The sequence below is a fragment of the Marmota monax genome, unplaced genomic scaffold (assembly GCF_021218885.2).
Source record: "Marmota monax isolate L192 unplaced genomic scaffold, Marmota_monax_Labrador192_F-V1.1 WCK01_AAM20220418_F8-fsc00014, whole genome shotgun sequence".
NCBI lineage: Eukaryota > Metazoa > Chordata > Mammalia > Rodentia > Sciuridae > Marmota > Marmota monax.
Genome location: NW_026695222.1, coordinates 13,433,566 through 13,453,849, shown reverse-complemented (window position 1 = coordinate 13,453,849; position 20,284 = coordinate 13,433,566). Strand labels below are relative to the sequence as shown.

The 20,284-nt window shown below is 49.1% G+C and overlaps 1 protein-coding gene across 3 annotated transcripts in view; it reads right to left on the bottom strand.

Annotated features, from left to right (window-relative positions):
• The window catches only part of Hck (HCK proto-oncogene, Src family tyrosine kinase), a 40,358-nt gene extending 20,440 nt beyond the window's left edge, over positions 1 to 19,918 (bottom strand). For 2 of the 3 annotated variants that reach the window (XM_046433363.1, XM_046433364.2), the window contains exons 1-2: positions 19,635 to 19,918; positions 2,175 to 2,292 (exon numbers count right to left, since the gene is read on the bottom strand). In XM_046433363.1, the coding sequence (XP_046289319.1) occupies positions 2,175 to 2,292; positions 19,635 to 19,909 (393 nt within the window). In that variant the 5' untranslated portion in view covers positions 19,910 to 19,918. Of the gene's footprint in view, positions 1 to 2,174; positions 2,293 to 11,525; positions 11,622 to 19,634 lie in introns of those variants that run through there. The other variant, XM_046433365.2, reaches the window with a different exon arrangement.
• Between the last annotated feature and the right edge of the window lie 366 nt (positions 19,919 to 20,284).

Here is a 20,284-nt window from a genome sequence, read left to right as displayed (position 1 = left end):
ATTCTCTGTTTTCAAGGAGAGTATATTTGTCTGTCACATGTGTCATTAAACATTCGCTTGAAGAAATTAGGGAACACCGTGGAAGACACGATTTTGAGGGGGGTGGAGATTCACAAGGTTCATTACAAACATTCCCCACCGCTCTGGTTTGACCGGGGAACCACACGGCCCCCTGTAGCTGAGGAACAAGGAACCGCTGATAACTACAGTCCTTAAATCTGATGTTCAGAGAGGACAACCAGACACTGGCGGGAGAAACCCTTTGCTTTTTGCTGGTGACAACTCAGAGGGCCTCTGAGAACCTGGGAATTGGAAGCCTTCAGCCCAGAAACGTCCCAGGGCCACACAGGTTAGAAGAGGAGCAGACCCCGGGGGTGCCTTCGGGTTTGTGATCTGCGGTCCGCTCAGGGCATCACTAGCATCAGAAGCTCATATCATCTCAGGCTGTGTTAATAGAGGTCAAAGGTCAAAGAGAGAGGTGACTTCCATTAGTCTCCCTTTTCAAGAATTAGTCCTGTTGGAGGCATCTTGCTGAGGAAGGGCAGCAGGATGGGGAGAGGCCAGGAACTCGTGTCCTGAAGGGATTTGGAAGCAACAGCTGGTTGTTTTCAATCTCTATGGGCTGTCCAGGGGCAAAGGCTAACAGGGAGGTTTGGGATCAAGAAGTAAGGGTTGGGCTGGGGCTCAGTGGTAGAGCCCTTGCCTCACACGCGTGAGGCCCTGGATTCTATCCTCAGCACCACATAAAAATAAAGATATTGTGTCCATCTACAACTAAAAAAATATTAAAATAAAAAAAGAAGAAGTAAGGTTATGGGAGCTGGGTATGTTGACACACGCCTGTAATCCCAGCAGCTCAGGAGGCTGAGGCAGGAGGATCATGAGTTCACAGCCAGCCTCAGCAACTTAGCAAGGCGCTAAGCAACTCAGTGAGACCCTGTCTCTAAATAAAATACAAAATAAGGCTGGGGATGTGGCTCAGTGGTCAAGTGACCTGGAGTTTAATCCCTGGTAACACCCCCCCCAAGAAGTAAGGTTATGGGGTAACAGGCCTCCCTTCAATGTGAGGAAGAACTCCCTAAGGGGCCACCCAGGAAGGCCCCCTCACCTAGCTGGACTTCCAGCTGCTGCCGAGTCCCCAGCCAACCTCAGTTGGGACAGATAGAGGGGCACTGAGCGGAGAGAACCCCAGATCTGGGGTTAGAAAGACATGGCTGAACGTTTCCCTGCTGCTTGGCCCTCTGGAGCCATTTAACTTCTTTGAGCCTTGGTCACCCTGGCTGTGACGTGGCCTAACTGCTGTCTCCCAGCTTTCCGTGAAGAATCATGACAGGAGGCCGTTTACCTGGGCGCCCAGGCCCTGGCAGGTGCTCAACGAACAGGAACGATTAGATTATTACACCTATTACCCCTGCTGCAAGCCCAGCCACTGCCATCACAGCGTGAGTGTCTCACCACCGCTACGACGCTAATGACCCTTTTCACCACCATCACAGTCACCACTAGTATGGCTGCCACCGCTGTCTATCAACCGCACTGTCACCACCACGATAACCATCCCTTTCTTTAGCATTGGCGTCACCTAGGAACCTACTCGCCCACCCCTAGGGGAGGCCCTAGGCGAGCTGGCTGATCTCTGCGCCCAGCTGTAAACGGGCAGGTACTGATGGTCACTACAGCAGGCCTGTTGCGAGAACTCAGCGCGTTAATTCTGTAAAGTGCACAGGACAGCCTGGTCCCTCAGAGACTGGACAGCAGGGAGTGGGCACCCCCTGGTAGCCTGGCTGCGCCTCTTATTCACTGTTGTGCCTGCTGCTGCGGCTGCTGTCGCACGCCCACCACCAGGCGTACTGCGACTGCTAGTGTATTCTTGCATGACACAGATGCTACTGTGACTGCCACCACCGCCGCTGCTCTTAGGACTGGTCTGGTGGGGGTCACTGCTTTGCAGCCTCCAGGCTGGTGCGCCTCGGCTGGTTGTTGGAGTCACGCTGGTGGGCAAGGTGCTCTGTAGGACAGGGAGGGACGTCCTTGCCTGGGAAGTATCCGGAGAGGTATTCTGGAGAGCATGGGCACCGCCGATGGCTAGGCAGTGCCACCCCGTCCCCACCACACCCTGCGCAGCCTGGGGAAGGAGATGCTGCCAGGGCCTGGCAGGCCCCGCCCCTACTCACCAACTTGATCGGGGTCGTGGGATCTGGCATGTACACAGGGCTGTGCAGGTTGGTGCTGGACTCAGACTTGGAGGCCTTGCCTTTATTCCGGAGGAACTTGGACTTCATGCACCCCATCCTGCAGGCAGAAGGGAGGCTGGGTTGTCCAGAGCCCAGCAGGGGAGTCTGCTGATGCTGCCTGACCTGGTCCAGGACCAGCGGGCTGTGGAGTTGACTCAGAGGATAAGTCAGGGGGACAATGGGAACACCACCGTGCCAGGCAGCGGGGCGGGCAGTGGGTGGCGGGCGCTGCGGCTCCTGGTCAGAATGCCCAAGCTAACCCTCAGCACCTGGCTTCACTCACACCCACCTGTCACTCTCCTGTCACCCAAGTCAGTCTCAGCTCCTCATCAGCAAAATGGGGATAACAGTAAAACCTGCTGGCAGGGGGTGGGAAGGACACAAAGACACATGGACAGAGAAACAGCAGCCTTGGGCTGAGGGACTAGAGTCAAGTAAAACTGGACCATTATTGTGCAATAAGTCACAAAGGTGAGGTCACATAACGTGGCTCCAATGATCCAGCTAAACAGTAACCAAGGCTTCATATCCCTGTGTCATTCTATATTTGGTTTAGGACCCTCCCTCCCGCCTTCTCCCTCCCCGGCTCCTCTCTCTCTCTCTCTCTCTCTCTCTCTCTCTCTCTGACTTATTTGCTCATTCATTCATTTACTCAATAAACATTTACTGAGTACTTTTCTAAGCCCTAAACAAATCGGGCAAGTCCACGTTCTTATGGAGCTCAACTGAAGAACAGGAGACACAGTTAATAAACAAGTCAACAGTGAAAATAACACCATATTTAGTTAGTGGAATGAAATGTAAAAAGAGAGCATGTCAGAGGGAACAACTGGACAGGGTCCTGTAGACAGTGTGGTCAGGGAAGGCCCCTCTTAGGAGGTGATATTGGACCTGGGGTCGGAATGACACAGGAGCTAGTCATTTGACACTCTTAGGGAATAGTGTTCCGGGCAGAGAGAATAGCAAGCAAGTGCAAAGGCCCTGGGGCTGGAATGTGTTTGGAAGAAGGCGGCTGTGAAAGCAGGTCAGTGCAGCTACAGCTCCAGGGCAGGGGAAAGGAGGCTCTGTGAAAGGCTGCCACATCTTCTGGTGGCCATGAGGAGTTTGGATTTTATTCAAAGGAAGGTCGGAAATGATGGCAGGTTTCTGGCAGGACAACCCTGGTGTTCAATTTTTGCTTCAAATCTTCCCACTGGTTGCTGGGTGAAGTATGGACTGGAGGGAGCCCCATCAGAGACTGTGGTGGTCGACCAGCCCCGAGATGATGGCAGCGTGGTGCAGGTGGTGGCTTTAAAAGGGGTAGGAAGTGGAAGGATTTAGGGAATGTTTTAGAAGTAGAGCTCACAGAAAATCTTTGCCACCTGCACCTCAGATATAGCATTAATTTCCAGGATATATAAAGAACTCAAAAAATTTAACCCCCAAAAAACAAATATCCCAAACAAAAAACGGGCAAAGTAACCAAACAGACACTTCACAGAAGAAGAAATATGATCAGTCAACAAATATATTTAAAAAATGTTCAACATCAATAGCAATAACAGAAATGAAAATTAAAACCACAAATTAAAACTACAGAGATTTCATCTCACTCCAGTTAGAATGGCAATTATCAAGAATACAAGCAAGAACAAATATTGGCGAGGATGTGGGGGAAAGGTTCACTCTCACGCTGCTGGTAGGACTGCAAGTTGGCGCAACTACTCTGGAAAGCAGTATGGAGATTCCTCAGGAAACTTGAAACAGAACCATCATTTGACTCAGTCTTCCCACTCCTCGATCTATACCCAAAGGACTTAAAAACAGCATACTACAGTGACATAGCCGCATCAGGTGTTTATAGCAGCTCAATTCAAAATAGCTAAGCTATGGAACTAACTTACATCCCCTTCAACAGATGAACGGATAAAGAAAATGTGGTACATGTACACAATGGAATATCACTCAGCCTTAAAGAAGAATGAAATTTTGGCATTTGCTGGTAAATGGATGGAGCTGGAGACTATCATGTTAAGTGAAATAAACTAATCCCAAAAAAACCAAAGGTCGAATGTTCTCTGAGATACGAATGCTAACACACTGGCAGGGCGGGTAAGAAGTTCACAGGATTAGACAAAGGGGAGCGAAGGGAAGGGAGGGAGGATGGGAGTAGGAAAGACAGTGGAATGAACCAGACATAACGTTCCTAGGGTCATATATGAACACATGACCAGGGCAACTCCACAGCATGTACAACCACAAGAATGGGAAGTTACACTCCATGTGTGTATGCTATGTCAAAAGACATTTCACTGTCTTGTATAACTAAAAAGAACAAATAAAAAATTTTAAAAAAGAAGTAGAGCTCACAGACTTTGCTGCTGTGTTAATTTAAAGATGCTTAAAGAAAACACATTTGCCTGACTGGATTCAAAACTTACTGTATCAGTGGAGGAGCATTTCATTATTTTTTTCTCAAAATGGGTGCGCGTATCTGCTGAGAAGCCAGCCCAGGAGAACCACAAGAGGAAGCTCTGCTTTCCCCATCTCTGCAAAACTGCAATTTCTTCTAAAGCAGCTAGAACTCGGTTGTCTATATCTTGTTAAAATAAACACATGTGCTGGGCGCGGTGCTGCAGGCCTGTAATCCCGGTGGCTCAGGAGGCTGAGGCAGGAGGATCTCAAGTTCAAAGCCAGCCTCAGCAACGTCGAGGCACCAATCAACTCAGTGAGCCCCTGTCTCTAAATACAAAATAGGGCTGGGGATGTGGCTCAGTGATGGAGTCCCCCTGGGTTCAATCCCTGGTACCAGAAAAAAAATAAATTTTTAAAAACACATGTTTGTAGCTTAAGAAAGAAAAATATCTGAATGTCCACACCTAGGAAAATCACTATAAAAATAAATAAATAAAAAGGAAAGATCCCTCTTTATTTACCAGGATTTGTCTGGTGGGAAGTGGGAACGGTTTACCACTTAGAGACATGAGCTGTTTTGGCTTCGTTTGGTGAATCAAAAAGGAACACATTCTGATTGCCGGAATGCTGGATCACTAATTTGAAAAATTATCACAATTAATCACCATTTTATAAGGTACCTGAGTGCACTTAAAACTGAAACCAACCTCTCTGTTTGATTTGTGACAAATAGGTATTGCCGTCTAGGAGATTAAATAACATTCTTGTGTGGTTTATCACGGCATAAATATATATCACATTTATTTCATCTATTTTACTCGACATAAGGGGATTCTGGGAAGAGCACTGCTGTGTGACATGGGGCGGCTCCTCCCCCTCTCTGAACGCCCACTGATCTGCCTCTGCGACATCAAGAGTCCAACCCCATACATAATGAAAGCTTAACCAATGTCATTTTAGGGTACAGATTTACATAGTCATGATGGCCACAGGGTCCTGAGGGATGGGTCTCTCTGAAGGGCTTGTTTTCATTCACACCAAGGCCATCTCTGAGAAGGATGGTGGTTTCAGGGCTCAGGGTCTGGTGAGCACTGAATTGAGAAACCTTGGAAAGTCCCCACGCACAGTGGCACTAGAGACGCTTGCTCACCACGACCCCCTCTGCTGGCAGCCACCCACCGTGGCTTTGCGGGAGCGCGAAGCACACACAGCTCTGGGCTCCTCTGGCCCAGAGGCTCCGAGGGGCTGAGGCACATTGGGCTGATTTTTGTAAAAAAGTGATATAATGCCAGGAGACAGATCTGTGTAAAATGTGACCGTCTCCCGAACCAGGAGAACCACGTCCACTGCCTGGTGTGCGGTGGGCATCAGAAAGGTCCATTGCCACATCCCCCAGAAAAGTAGCGTGAGTCTCATTTATAATTCAGTGCTTTCCACAGCCGTTTCTTTATGTATGTATGTATGTATTTATTCATGTATTAATTTTTGTGGCACTGGGGATTGAACCCCGGGATGCTCTACCATGAGATACATCCCAGCCCTTTTTATTTTGAAACAGGGTCTCGCTAAGTGGCCCAGGCTGACCTTGAACTTGGGAACCTCCTGCCTCCATCTCCCAAGGTAAGATTACAGACGTGCGCCACTGTACCTGGCTTTTACATTTTTTATTCTCCCTTTATTTTTTGCCACATTGGGGGTTGAACCCAGGGCCTCACACATGCTAGGCAAGTGCTGTCCCACTGAGCTACAGCCATATTTTTAAAAGTAAAAAGAAAAACAAGTTAGTTCATCTAAAAATGTATCTATTTTACACAATGTCTAAAATTTATTAGCATGCAATAAATAAAAAAAAAATTATCAGTGAGATATTTTATGTTGCTGTGGGTCTCACTATGTTGTCCAGGCTGGCCTTGAACCACCAAGCTCAAGCAATCCTCCTGCTTCAGCCTCCTGAGTAGCTGCAATTACAGGCCTATCACACTGACCCACATTCTTCTTTTGCACTAAGTCTTTTTTGGGGGTGGGGGGGTAAATAGGGATTGAACCCAGAGGCACTCTACCACAAAGCCAACTCTTTTTATTCTTTGTTTTTGAGACAGGGTCTCACAAAGTTTCTGAGACTGGCCTCAAACTCCCAATCCTCCTGCCTCAGCCTCCTGAGCCACAGGGATTACAGGCATGCACGACCAGGCCCAGTTTTGTACTGTCTTTAAATCCTAGTGCGAGTGTTACATTCGGTTATGCATGGCTACTTTTTAGGTGCTCTGTCACCATGGTTGGCTTAGGTCCGAGGCGGTGCAGGTACAGGCCATTCCCATCATTGCTGCACAGTCTGGGCTCATCTCCCTCTCATCTGGGTCCCTGAGTGCTGAGCTCAGCTCCCGCCTGGCACTGGCACACAGGGAACCAATACACGCCCAGAGCACCGTGCCCTTTGCAATGGATAGTAAAAGTGTCAGGATGTGATTTCTTTCTTTCTTTTTAAAAATATAATATCTGCTCATTTAAAAAAATACTATGCAGTGCTGAGGATCAAACCCAGTGCCTCACATGTGCTAGACGAGCGCTTCACCACTGAGCCACAACCCCAGTCCCCTGCCAGGATGTGATTTCTGTTGGGAAGAAAAGAGTGGATATACGGCGCTACACTCCAAAGCCACGTGTGAAGAAGCTGTTAGCAGAGACAGAAAGTAGAATGGTGGTCACCGGGAGCCAGGCCTGAGGCAGCGGGAGGGGGATGAGATGAGATGAAAACTTGCGGGGGTGGATGATGATGATGTTTGTACAACGTCGTGAATCCACTTAATGCCACGGAAGGTACCTTTAAAATGGTTTAGATGATAAATTTTATATTATATGTATTTTACCACAATAAAAAAGGGTGGGTACTGGAGATGTAGCTCAGTGGTAGAGCACTTGACCAGCATGCACGAGGCTCTGGGTTCAAGCCCCAGTACAGAAGGGGGAGGGCCTATAATAGACACTATAATAGGGAGTGGCAAAGATATGCATGCTGTTAGTATACTCATGCACATGGCCAAAGTTGTTAATATACTTATTAGGTGATAAATGCAATCTGCAAAACATATAATATCAAACTCTTTGATAACATGAATATATGTGTATATTAGCATGTTAATAGAAAAAACAATCTAGGTTTTGAAGAGCAGGGAGGTTTTGAATAGATAAAGATCTGGGAAAAGTCAAGAATGTGAAAAAAAAAAAAAAACTTCCAAAAGGGATTTGAAAAAGCTTAAAACATTAACCAATATACAGAGCAATTCAAGACTCAAAGGAAACCAACATGGTGGCTCACGCCTGTAATCCCAGCAGCTAGAGAGACTGAGACAGGAGGATCTCGAGTTCAAAACCAGCCTCTGCAAAACTGAGGTTCCAAGCAATTCAGTGAGACCCTGTCTCTGAAGAAAATGCAAAGTAGGGCTGGGGATGTGGCTCATTGGTTAAGTGCCCCTGGGTTCAATCCCTGGTATTAAAGGAAAAAAAAAAAAGATTCAAAGGAACAATCATTGAACCGGAATCCTAATCCTACACTTATCTCAGAGTTCCTTAGTAGCCAAGAAAAAAAAAATGGAAATCTCTATATCATCACCTTAAGATCCTGGAAGCGCAGGAACTTAGCAGAACAAATATCTTTTGAGCACTAAATTCAAAAGAACATTTACCATGTCACGCTCACATAAAGGCCATTGAAGGGGAGACGGACACTCTCTCCCACTGTGATTTGGCAGCAGAGTCTAATACTTGCTGGCGAGGATTTCCCCAACATATGTCATTGATATTCAGGGGGGTCTGGGAACCATGGAATGGGCAGGGTGGGGAGAGGATGATGGAAGAGTTTTGTGCAGCTTAGGACCTCTGGCAGGGTGCCCTGTGACAGAGGGGCTTCAGTTGAGCTTAGAAATGTCATAGAGCCTGGCTCTGGGGTGTGGCAATGTGAAACCAGCAGCATCCACTCCCGAGGGAGATTAGAAATGCAGAGCTCAGGCCCCACCTCCCAAACAGAGTGTGCCCCCTCAGTCCCCGGGTGACCTATGTGCACATTCTGGTTGGGGACGACAGCCCTAGTGAGCATCTTTTGCTCTGTGTCCTCATCATTCGCACTGGGGATTGAACCCAGGGGCACTTAACCATAGAGCCATATCCCCAGCCCTTTTTATATTTTATTTAGAGACAGGGCCTCACTAAGTTGCTGAGGCTGGCCCCAAACCTGTGATCCTCCTGCCTCAGCCTCCCAAGCTGCTGGGATTAAAGGTGAATTTGGCATTCATCCCTCTCCTAATAGTGCCTGGATTTTTCTCTGGGAAAACAATCTTCTCCTTCTCAGGATAGGAGATGTGGCAGGACTAACCCACTCTGGCCTTTAGGATCACAGAACCCTGTATCCCCTGGCCTTAGCAATTGATCTAGTTACAAATCTGTGATCCTTACGAAGGCATTCAGAGTCTTCCCTGGGCATTTTGCTGGCAAAATTAGGAAAAAGGCAGTCTTTGTAAATCATGATGTAGGAACTTGGGGCTCTTGGGAATCATCTTGATATCATGAAGAGAGAAGTTGCTTTAAAGTGAAACAACTACAGAGGACAACAGAACTGAGAGACAGAGACAGTGATTCCTGATGGTAATCCTGATGGAATCAGTTTGAGCACCTGGATACAGCTATACCTGAAGATTGTAAACCCCAGGATTTTTCTTCTTCATGAGCAAATTAAATTCTCATTTTTGCCTAAACCAATTTGATTCGGGTTTCTGCCACATGCACTCAAATAGTCTTCACTGATTCTGGCCTATTCCTGGGTTACATGCTAGATTAAACGAACCAGGAGTGAAGCCTAGAAGATGTATGGTGCTGCGGCAAATTCTTTTTGCATGATAAAATCTGAGACCATCAAGATAGTGGAATGGAGGCTGAACCAGGTGTGGATTATGGTTCTGCCGCCAACTGACTGAGAGACCTTGGTCCCATCACTTCTTCTCCTGAGCCTCATTTTTAAAAAGAAAGGAGGCATTTGTTCCTCAGGCTTGGCCTGAGGTTCTGTGCGACAAGGGTTGTGAGAAACCTTTAAAATCTCCACATGCACACGTGTCTTTCCCCGTGTGGTTCCTGACCAAGCTCTCAGAGCAGAAGTAGCTCCCTGGCCCCACACTGGCCCAGAACCATGGACGCCTGGCTCAGACACTTCCTCAGGCCACTGCCCACCCTGGAACCTGAAACCTGCTCCTGTCCCCTCAGTTTCTGCAGGCCCTGCGTGGGAGGGAAATGAGAAGAGTCAGGCTGCTTGCCCTGGCTGCTTCCCACGGTCACCACGCAGGGTGGGAGGCCTCTCCCGCACCCAGAGCTGAGCCCAAGGAGGAAAGGCCAGGGACTGCCCGGGCCCCGATGGCTTTCTGGGAGTGTCTGTGCACAGCAGAGGTCTGCAAAGGCTGGGGGTGTGAAGCCCCGGAGATGTCCCTTCTCTGTCAAAAGCTCACTGGGCGAACTTAGACAGGTCTCAGTTTTTCTCTGGGCCTCAGTTTCTCCTAATGTGGGCCGAGAAGCTAGACAAGGAGTTCTCCGAAAGGGGCGGCTGCAGTTCTTTCCTGCACGGTCTCTGCTCTCCCTTCCTTCCTCCCTGTCTCCCTCGACCCCTGCAGTAGTCTGCTAGAGGCCATGACTGCTCTGGCCAGTCAGAGTTGATGCAATAGAAGCAGAAATGGGCACTGACTCAATCCTGGTCAAGAAGAGTCAGCCTGTGGCTTTTGGCTAGAAAACAGGCATGTAGCAGCTAAACAGAGTCCAAAATAGATGAATCCAGATTCCCAAGCTCGGACCTAGCTCAGCTTGAAGCTGATACCTCATGGACTTTCTAATGACTTCCCTCTTCTGCTTGAGCCAGTTTGAGTTGGATCTTTTGTTTCCTTCAACACCAAAGAATACTGTCCAGGAAAGAGGACATTCTGACAAGGAATTGCAATTCACACTCAAGTGTAAATGACTGATGGAAAGACTTCTCTGTTAGCAGTTTTGATAGAAGAGAAACTAAGATGATACTAGACCGTAGAGCCAGACCATAGAGTGGGCGAGCATGGGTGGAATAGGGATCCCATGGAACTGACGGCACCAAAGTCAGGCCTACAAAGCACCTGGCCCATAATAGGCCCTCCATATTCCTTGGTGGAGTGAATGGATTGTGTTCTACTCTCCACAGGCTTCACCGCACGTGACTGAAGTCAGAAGACCAGAACTACGAACCCGGATCTCAGACAGGAAAAGGTCTCCCTGCTGCAGAGCAAGAGGGTCTCCCTGCTGGTCGGTGACAGGTGGCACTGGTCCTCAGCTCTGCTGCCATTCCCCATTCACTGGGGTTAGCCCAGAGGCGGCAGGCGATGAGGGAAGAGGACAATGAGGAACCCAAACAGAAAGCTCAGGAAGGTGACAGATGGGGCCGGTGGCTCAAGGACATCCAGTTAGAGGAACTTTCTTTTCTCGGAACAGTGCAGTCTTGGGGGCAGGGAGGGACATCTTCCCCAAACAGGGACCAATTCCTTGAGCTTCAAGGTGCAGCCCCTGTGGCTCTGATTTCTCAGATTCTCTGTCTTCCAAATGAGCCACCCTTGTTGCAAGTGACTGTTGTCCCTAATGGACACTCGGGGACCACCCCTGGCCTCTCATCTGTGCCCCTCTCTGAGAGAGCTCAAGAGCTTGATTTGCAGACAGGAAGGGATTTGGGAGGTCACTGTCTTCATCCTACGGGTGGAGAAGCCACCCTAGACAAGGGCTGGTGTTGGGCCCTGGGTCACACCAAGGCAAGGGACAGAACAACACACAGGATTCGCAGTTGTGGACATTCACTTGGTCGGGCCAGAGTGTTGGCTTCTGAGAGGCCCGTGTTCCACCCACCTGCTGGAACCACATACTGAATTCCTAGCAGCTCGACGGTGCCCTTGGCCTTGGGCCGCTGGCTGAAGTCCAGAATCCCAGGGTCACCGTGGGCCTGAGGTAGGCAGGGGCGAGGCACTTTGGGAAATAGAGGATGAGATCTGAAGTCAGAGCCGGCTTTGGATTCTCATTCTGCCTCTTACAAAGAAGCCGGCCTCTCAAAACTTGAGTCGGGCCGCCTGCCTCTTCTGCTCCAGGCCTCCCAGGCTCCCTTCCCACTGCGTGAAAGCCCCGCCCCGTCCAGGTGGGGAGACCTCTGGGCCTGAGCTTCCCTCACCTCGCAGACTCGCCTCCTGCTGGGTACCAGGCCTCTCCATCTCTCCCCATCCACCCCACCCTTCTTGCTGTTCTTCAACTCACCAAACACGCTTCCCTCTCGGGTCAGGGCAACCTGCTGCTTTCTGGAACGTTCTTTACCCAGAAAGCCTCCTGCACTTCATCCAGGTCTCTTCAAAGATCTCAGCTTCTCAGAGAGGCCCTCCCCCATTGCACTGGCTAAAACACAAACCCTTGTCCCCAACCCCATAGGTCCCACAGTCTTCAAGGCTGTGACCACCCCTTCCCCGGACGACCCCAAGGGAGCAGAGAGCTCAGTGAGTCGACAGCCCCAGCGCTGTGCTTTGAAGGCCTCTTGGGCCTCATGGGCTGCTCCCAGTCAGTGTCAGATGTGGCAGGGAGACAGAGGCCCGGGAGACCTCCTTCCTTAGGACTGCACAGGGGACCAAGCCCTCTGCCTCCCCCCGGCTTCTCTCCTCCTTCATTAGGGGTCAGACCCGTCTGGCCGTCTCAGGGATCCTCTGGTCCCTCCTGGTTTCTCCCCACAGGCGTCTCTGCTAACAAATTGCCTGCACATTTACTCCTGTGGAGGCTGCTTCGCCACAGACTTGAACAATAGTCCACCAGTGGACCTCATGACGCACGTCGCCCCCCAGAATGAAGGCACGGCGAGGACCCTGTTCTCTTCGGTGCTGCTCCCCCGCACGAAAAACTGGGACACAGTATGTGCTCAGTGAAACTCCTGTTGAATAACTGAATGAAGTTGCTGTCAGCTTCCCGGATGCCCCAGATTTCCCATCTACCTGAAAATTATGAGTGTGGTTCAAAGCAGGAAGGGTAATCTGTGTTTGCTCATTCCTGCTTAGGGCCTGGAGGCGAATGCCCCAGTCAGAGAGGACACAGTGGCCTGCTGGCCCCAGGGGCAACTTTTCACTCCTCCTGCCTCAATGCTCCAAGTTCAGCTGCCCCTCCCCGCCCAACCCCCACCAATGGGGTCCTCACAGCCACAGTAACAAGTTCTGTTGCGTTTTCATTGTTTGTTTTAAGTTGAGAGTTCCAGGCCTCAGTTTCTTTTATATTTTGGAGTGTGTAATTTTTGATTCAAAAATGACCTTTCAAGCGTGGTACAATGGCCCACACCTGTAATCCCAGCGGCTCAGGAGGCTGAGACAAGAGAATCACGAGTTCAAAGCCAGCCTCAGCAATGGCAAGGCGCTAAGCAACTCAATGAGACCCTGTCTCTAAATAGGATACAAAACAGGGCTGGGGATGTGGCTCAGTGGTCGAGTGCCCTTGAGTTTAATCCCAGGTACCAAAAAAAAAAAAAAAGATCTTTCATCACCTGGCAAGTCGTATGAATGCTCATTCTTTTTTTAAAACTTTTAAACTTTACAGATACACCTAAGGTCCCCTCGGATCACTGCTTCTATGCATCCTCCAAGACCACCTCTCCTCCCCTTCCCCTGTGGCTTCTGCCAACATCTGGCCTCTGCGTTTACACACATGTATATGGAAGCAGGGGCTGTTGGTGCCCTGTCTGTCAACCTGGCAACCACCGAGGAACATTCTGGCTGGCCTCCAATTGTCAGCACCTATGTGTCTCTGCCCGAGAGGTTTCTCTGCAGCTATGGGTACTTGCTCTGCCCACAAACTTGGCAAACTAGGGAAGTGCTAGAGAATCTTCATGCCCGGGGAGCAGCCTTTGGCCAATGGCTGACAGGGGCAGGGGCACAAATGTCCCATTTCCTTCACCTCGAGCGCGCTCGGCACTGGTTCCCAGTGCCCACAGTATGTCCGGCCTGGTAACTCACCTTTCTTTCTACCTCCTCTTTCCCACTCTCCTGCCATGGTCTTTGGAATTGGCTCCCAGATAAACTATTCAAATTTGAAACCTTGTCTGGGGTCTGCTTCTGGGGAAACGCAAATTAAGACCCATATACCCATATTTAATTCTGAAGTGTGACTGTTGTTTCATGTGTAATTTGGAGTGTGTTAGTATAATGGGAATTGTATTGAACAACTGTATTAAGCAATCCATCTTATTCCCATGTTCCAGATGAGGAAACCGAGACTTGGAGAGTGAAGAAATCTGCCCACCGCACCACAGCTTGTCTGAGACGGAGCAGGCACTCAAATTCAGGTCGGTTTGCTGTGCTCTGTCTATTGTCCTTCGTTTCTCTGGCGGAGAGGAGGGCGAGACTCTATGCTCTCGGGGGCATCTATATCTCCTGGGTCCAAAGGGGATGCTGGGAGTGCAGGCAGGTGACTTTAGGGGAGCACTAGGCATAAAAGTCCCAGGGCAGTGCCACCCAGAGGATGCAGTGCCAAGCAGGGGTGCAGCTTATGTGGCCCCAGCCACTGGCCAAGGGCAAAGACACATTTCGTCCTTGAGTGAGGGTTTCCTACCTCATTACCAACTCTACTCCCGGCCTGGAGAAATGGGTTGGGGACCAAAATGCTGTGGGGATTTGTTTAGAAAGATGGAGACCCAGAGAGATCGTACCACTAATTTGCTATTGGACTTTGGGAAAGCAACTTCCCCTCTCTGGGCTTTATATTTCTTTTCTATAAAAAGGGAAGCCTCACCTTATATTTGGAGAGCCAGGCTTGAAAACTCCAACGGCTAGGAGAGTTAGCAGTTGCGTCCTGGCCAGTCCCCCAATGCCAACTCCCTTCTCCTCACCCTCTGGGGCAAGGACTCCCAGAATGCAGTCTGCTCGGGATAGAGTAAGACTCATGCTTTGGGGGCTGGGACTGTCGCTCAGTTAGAGCATCTGCCCAACGTGCATGAGGCCATGGGTTCAATCCGCAGCACAGGGGGAAAACATTATGCATTCCACCCCCACTAGGATGCCAGAAAAATCATAATAGTTATATTATAGTGAGAATATGGGGGAAACTGGAGCTCCTGAACATTGCTGGGAGGAATCTAAAGTGATGGAAAACAGTTTGGCAATTCCTCAGAAAGTTAAAACATAGAATGATTATATGACCTAGCAATTCCATGCCAGGTATAAACCCAAGAAACTGAAAAGAGGCACTTAAGCCAATTCAGGACCACCACAGCACCGTAGCCCAAAGGTGGAAAAAACTGAATCCTCGTGTGCAGACATCCGGAGAAACAGACTGCGGTCGATCCATATAATGAGTCACCCGTAAGTGGAAGGAAGTACCAACACTCGTTAGCATGTAAATGAACCTCGAAAACATGATCCTAAATCAAAGAAGCCAGACACTGGTGCACACCTGTAATCCCAGTGATGTGGGAGTCTGAGGCAGGAGGATTGCAAGTTCGAGGCCAGCCTCAGCAATTTAGCAAGGCCCTCAGCAACTTAGCGAGACCCTGTCTCAAAATAAAAAATAAAAAGGGCTGGGGATGTGGTTCCGTGGTTAAGTGCTCCCGGGTTCAATCCCCAGTACCAAAAGGAAAAAAAAAAGCCAGATGCAAAAGGCCACATATTGTATGATTATATTTATATGAAATACCTGGAAGAATGATTTAATCCAGAGACAAAATGCAGATTGGTGGTGGTGGTTGCCAGGGAATGGTGGGCCGGGGAATGGGAACAGCAACTTAATGGGAGCAACCACCTTTTGAGTGTTGAAGATGTTTTGAAACTACCTGGAGATGGTGGATGCACAACAGTGTGAATGTCGTAGATGCCACTCAATTGTTTACTTCAAAATTTTGCCTGGTGCAGTGGCACACTCCTGTAATCCCAGTGGCTCGAGAGACTGAGGCAGGAGGATCTTGAGTTCAAAGCCAGCCTCAGCAAAAGTGAGGTACTAAGCAACTCAGTGAGAACTTGTCTCTAAATAAAATACAAAATAGGGCTGGGGATGTGACTCAGTGGTTGAGCGCCCCTGAGTTCAATCCCCGATACCCTCCCCAAAAGTTGATTTTATAAAGCTATGTGCACGTCAGCTCAATTTAATTTTTTTTTAATTGTTAACTCCATAAGAGCACTTGACTAGAAACAAATTATGCTGCATCAAACAGAATGGTATGTGGCTGTTAAAAATTCAAGGACATTTTAATGATGTGGGGAAATATTTACAATATAACACTACTTACAATATAACACTAATGGGATGAAAATTATATATGCAACACTATGCCAATTATGTTAAATAAAAGGTGCACAGAAGAATATATAAAAATACTAAAATGTTTGTAATTAAAAGATTCTTACTTTCACTTTTCAAGTACCTGCTAAGCACTGTGCACAGGAAGCCAGGTGAATGGGACTCCTGGGGCAGAAGCCACAGGGTCTGGGAGAATGGCCTTGAGTCTAGAGAGAGAGGCAAGGTCAGCACAACTGGGTTCTTCTCTCTTCTCTGCACCAGTCTCCCTGGGCGGCCTACCCAGGGCTAAGCACTCCTCTCACAAAGGGTATGGTGACAGTGCCCCCTTCTGAGAGCGGTCCAGCTCTCAGTGTTTTCCTCAGGAGACACCTGCCCACGTGCCCAAGGCCACCCATCCCCAAAGATCCCAGCGATGTTGTTTTAGTGAGCACCTGGGACCACCCCATGTCCATCAACAGGGAAGGAGAAAAAATGTAGGAAGGTCCTCTGATGGCACCACGGCAGTTAAAAGAAATGAACTGGACCTCTGTTTCCCATCCTGGAGAGATCCTGACAATTTAATGACCAATAAAGGGGAAAGAAAAGGAAATTGCAGACTCTCACAGTTTATAGTACTTACCTTCAATAGTTCCCCCTAACCCACAATTTAGTTTTCTACAGTTTTGGTTACCTGCACCAACAGCAATCTGAAAATATTAAATGGAAAATTCTAGAAATAAACAATTCTTTTTTTGGTACCAAGAATTGAACCCAGGGGCACTCTACCACTGAGCCAGCCACACCCCAGCCCTATTTTATATTTTATTTAGAGAAAGGGTCTCACTGAATTGCTAAGCACCTTGCCATTGCTGAGGCTGGCTTTGAACTCGCGATCCTCCTATCTCAGCCTTCTGAGCTGCTGGGATTACAAGCGTGTGCCACCAGGCCTGGCTAGAAATAAACAATTCTTAACTTTCAAATGGTGCTCACTTTTGAATAGCATGATGAAATCTACACTACCTCCCTGCATCCATGAGGGAAAGTGAATGATTCAATCCTTTGTCCAGTGTATTCCTGCTTTATATACTACCCACCCATTAGTCATTTAATTTTTTTTTTATACCAGGGATTGAACCCAGGGGTGCTTTACCACTGAGCCACATCCCTAACACTTTATATTTTTTATTTTGAGAAGGGGTCTCACTAGATTGCCTACAACTTTGCTAAATTGCTGAGGCTGGCTTCAGCCTCCTGAGCCAATGGGATTATAGGTGTGCACTTTGAGCCTGGCTTCTTCTTTAGTGGGTTTTTTTTTTGTGTGTGTGCTGCTGGGGATTGAACCCAGGGCCTTGTGCATGCAAGGCAAACACCCTACCAACTGAGCTATATCCCCAGCCCACTTCTTTGGTTTTGATTATTGTCAGATCAACTGTGATGGTGCCACAGTACTTGTGTTGAAGTAACTTTTTTTTTTTTTTTTGTATTGAAGAGTAAACCCAGGGACACTTTACCACTGAACTACATCTCCAGCCCCCTTTCTAAAAATTTTTAAATTTTGAGACAGGGTCTTGCTAAATTGCTGAGGATCTAAGTTGCTGAGACTGGCCTAGACCTTGTGATCCTCCTGCCTCAGCCTCCCGTGTCACTGGAATTCCAATCATGCACCGGAATACCTGTCAAGTAACTCTTATTTTACTTAAATGGTCCCAAAGCAGCAGAATACAGATGCTGGCAATTCAGATATGCCCAAGAGAAGTCGTAAATTAATGAACCTGTAGGGTTCAGTATTATCCATGGTTCCAGGCATCTACTGAGGGTCTTGGAATGCATCCCTTGTGGATTAGGGAACGCTGCTGTAGGTCTCCAAAACAGAAACAACTCTGTGCATTCTTCTGTGTTCCTACAGGTGCAATAAATCTTAAAGCGCAAACCAGAAGGACTGCAATCCACAGCACTGGTTGCCTCCGGGGATGGAAACGGGACTGAGGGACGCAGGGTGGGGGCTTAAATTGTATGTTTAGTGATTTTATTTTTTAAAAATACAAAGCATACAGGACAAAATGCTGACATCTGTTAATTCTGGGTGATGGATTCCTGGGGTAGTTACTGTATCACCCCCCTTTGCTTTTCTGTGTTTTAACACCATGCAACCACACCCCTGCCCACACTCCCCCCCAAAAAAAGGAGAAGGAAGGAAAAAAAAACATGAAATAAAGTAACATCTCTACTGTGGTCCTTCTGTGCCAGCCAAGTGGTTCTGAAAGTGGGGTCCCTGGCAGCATCAGCATCCCCTGCACCAGATCTCCTGAATCAGAATCTCTCGTGTCAGGGCTGGCATTGAGGGTTGTTTTTTTTTTTTTTTTTTAAATATTTTTTCTTAGTTGGACAGTTATTTTATTTATTCACTTATATATGGTGCTGAAAATTGAACCCAGTGCCTCACCTGTGCTAGACAAGCGCTCTACCGCTGAGCCACAACCCCAGCATTATGATGAATGAGGACCCAAGTTTGAGAACCATTGGGCCAGACCTATGAGCAATCCATGTGACAATACCCCACATAGCTGAGAGCTTTTCCTTCAGTACTTAATTTAGTCTTCACAGTGACCTCAGGAAGGAGCATTCCCAATCCAAAATCTGAAACTTTTTGAGCACTGACAGGACACCATAAATGGAGAATCCCACAAATGGCCTCAAGGGACCGGATCACCATCAAAACTTGGGTGCACTAAAAATATTGTACCAATTCCCTTCAGGCTATGTGTTCACGAAACATACATGAATTTCACTTGTAGACTTGGGCCTCCTCCCCCAGGGTATCTCATCCCGTGTTTGCAAATAGTCAAAAATCTGGAAATATCTGAAATCCAAAACACTTCTGGATTTTCAGATAAAGGATACTCAGCTTGTATTATTATTACCATCCCCACCAGATGGTTATGGAAACTGAGGCACAGAAAATGCAAATACCTTGCCCAGGGTCCAATAGACAATTTGCTCCCGAGTCCCCTCCCCTGCCCACTACACTGTCTCCCATACATCACCTCGAAGATACCTTGAAAGGAAGACAAAATAGCCCATTTTACAGGCGAGGAAATTGGAATTTAGAGAGGAGGAGAGTGACTTGCCCAAGGTCTCACAGAGTTGATTGAGGAGGCAGGTTGTGGGCCTTGACCTAGAGGCCTGCTGGGGGTCGGAGCCGGTGGCACCGGGTACGGGTGAGGAGGAGGACTGAGCTTAGAGGACTGAGCTTAGAGATCCAGCTGCAGCCCCGCCTGGGTGTGTCTCTCACGCCACGCCTGTGCCCAGCTGCCTCAGTCCCCACGCTGGCTGCCAACCCAGCGTAACCCACCCCCACTGGGAACCGTCAGGGCCTTCCCCTCGGGGCTTCTCTTTTTCTTTTTCTTTTGCAGAAGGGGAACCTGGACGGTCCAGAGAAATAGCAGCTCCAGCAAAAAGTCACTCCACAGTCCAAACTTCCCGTTTCTCTGAGGATCCCAGGTTCGCAGCTAGGCGGCGGCGTTCCACCCTCACCTGGTCACCCGGCACTGGCCGGCGACCCCTCCTCCCCAGACCCCTCGGCCGCTCCCCTGACGTTCCCTTCTCCACTCACTGCCTCCAGCTGCATCCATCGAGAGCCTAGCCCTCGGCCCCAGGTTCCCCGCGCCCAGCCAAGACCCAGCGGAGCTCACGGTCCAAGTGGCCCCCAGCCCCGGTCGCAGCACTCACCTGGGCGCCCGCTCTTCTTCTCGCGGGCAGCCCGGATCCTCGCAGCTCCAGCGCCCCCCCAGCTCAGCAGCTCCCGGGGCCCGGGGCACCCGAGCCCAGAAGAAGATGGGCTGACTGTGGAGATCAGGAGGCTGGGGCCACTCCGGGGGCGGCGGCTTCTGCCTCGCGGGTCCTCTTGGGCTCTCCCAGCGCTGGACTGTCCGGTCCCACTCGCCTCTAAACCTACTCTGCGCCCCCGGGCTGGAACCAAGAACCCGGTGGCGCCCACAGGCCATCTGAAAGCCTTAGCCGCGCCCTGAACGATGCAAACCCCGCCCCCAAAGTGTCCTGCCACCACCCTCTAAGATTAACCCCAGCCCAGGGATCACAACCAGTTCCCCAAGGTTCCTAACCTGTCTCCTGCTCCCAGTACCCTTATCTCACCTCGAGTGATCTTTTTAAAAACCCCACCCATCGAGACTTCTAACTGCCCCCAAGGACGTTAACCCCGTCCCTGGGGGACCCTAAGCGCCACAGACCCGAACCCTAACTCCCACCCTCCTCTTTCCCAGTTTCCCACGCTTCCCCTTTTATATATTCCCTTCCCCGGATTTTCCAAACCTGAGTCCAAAGAATTCTAACCCAGCCTCCAGTGATTTCTAACCCGCTGG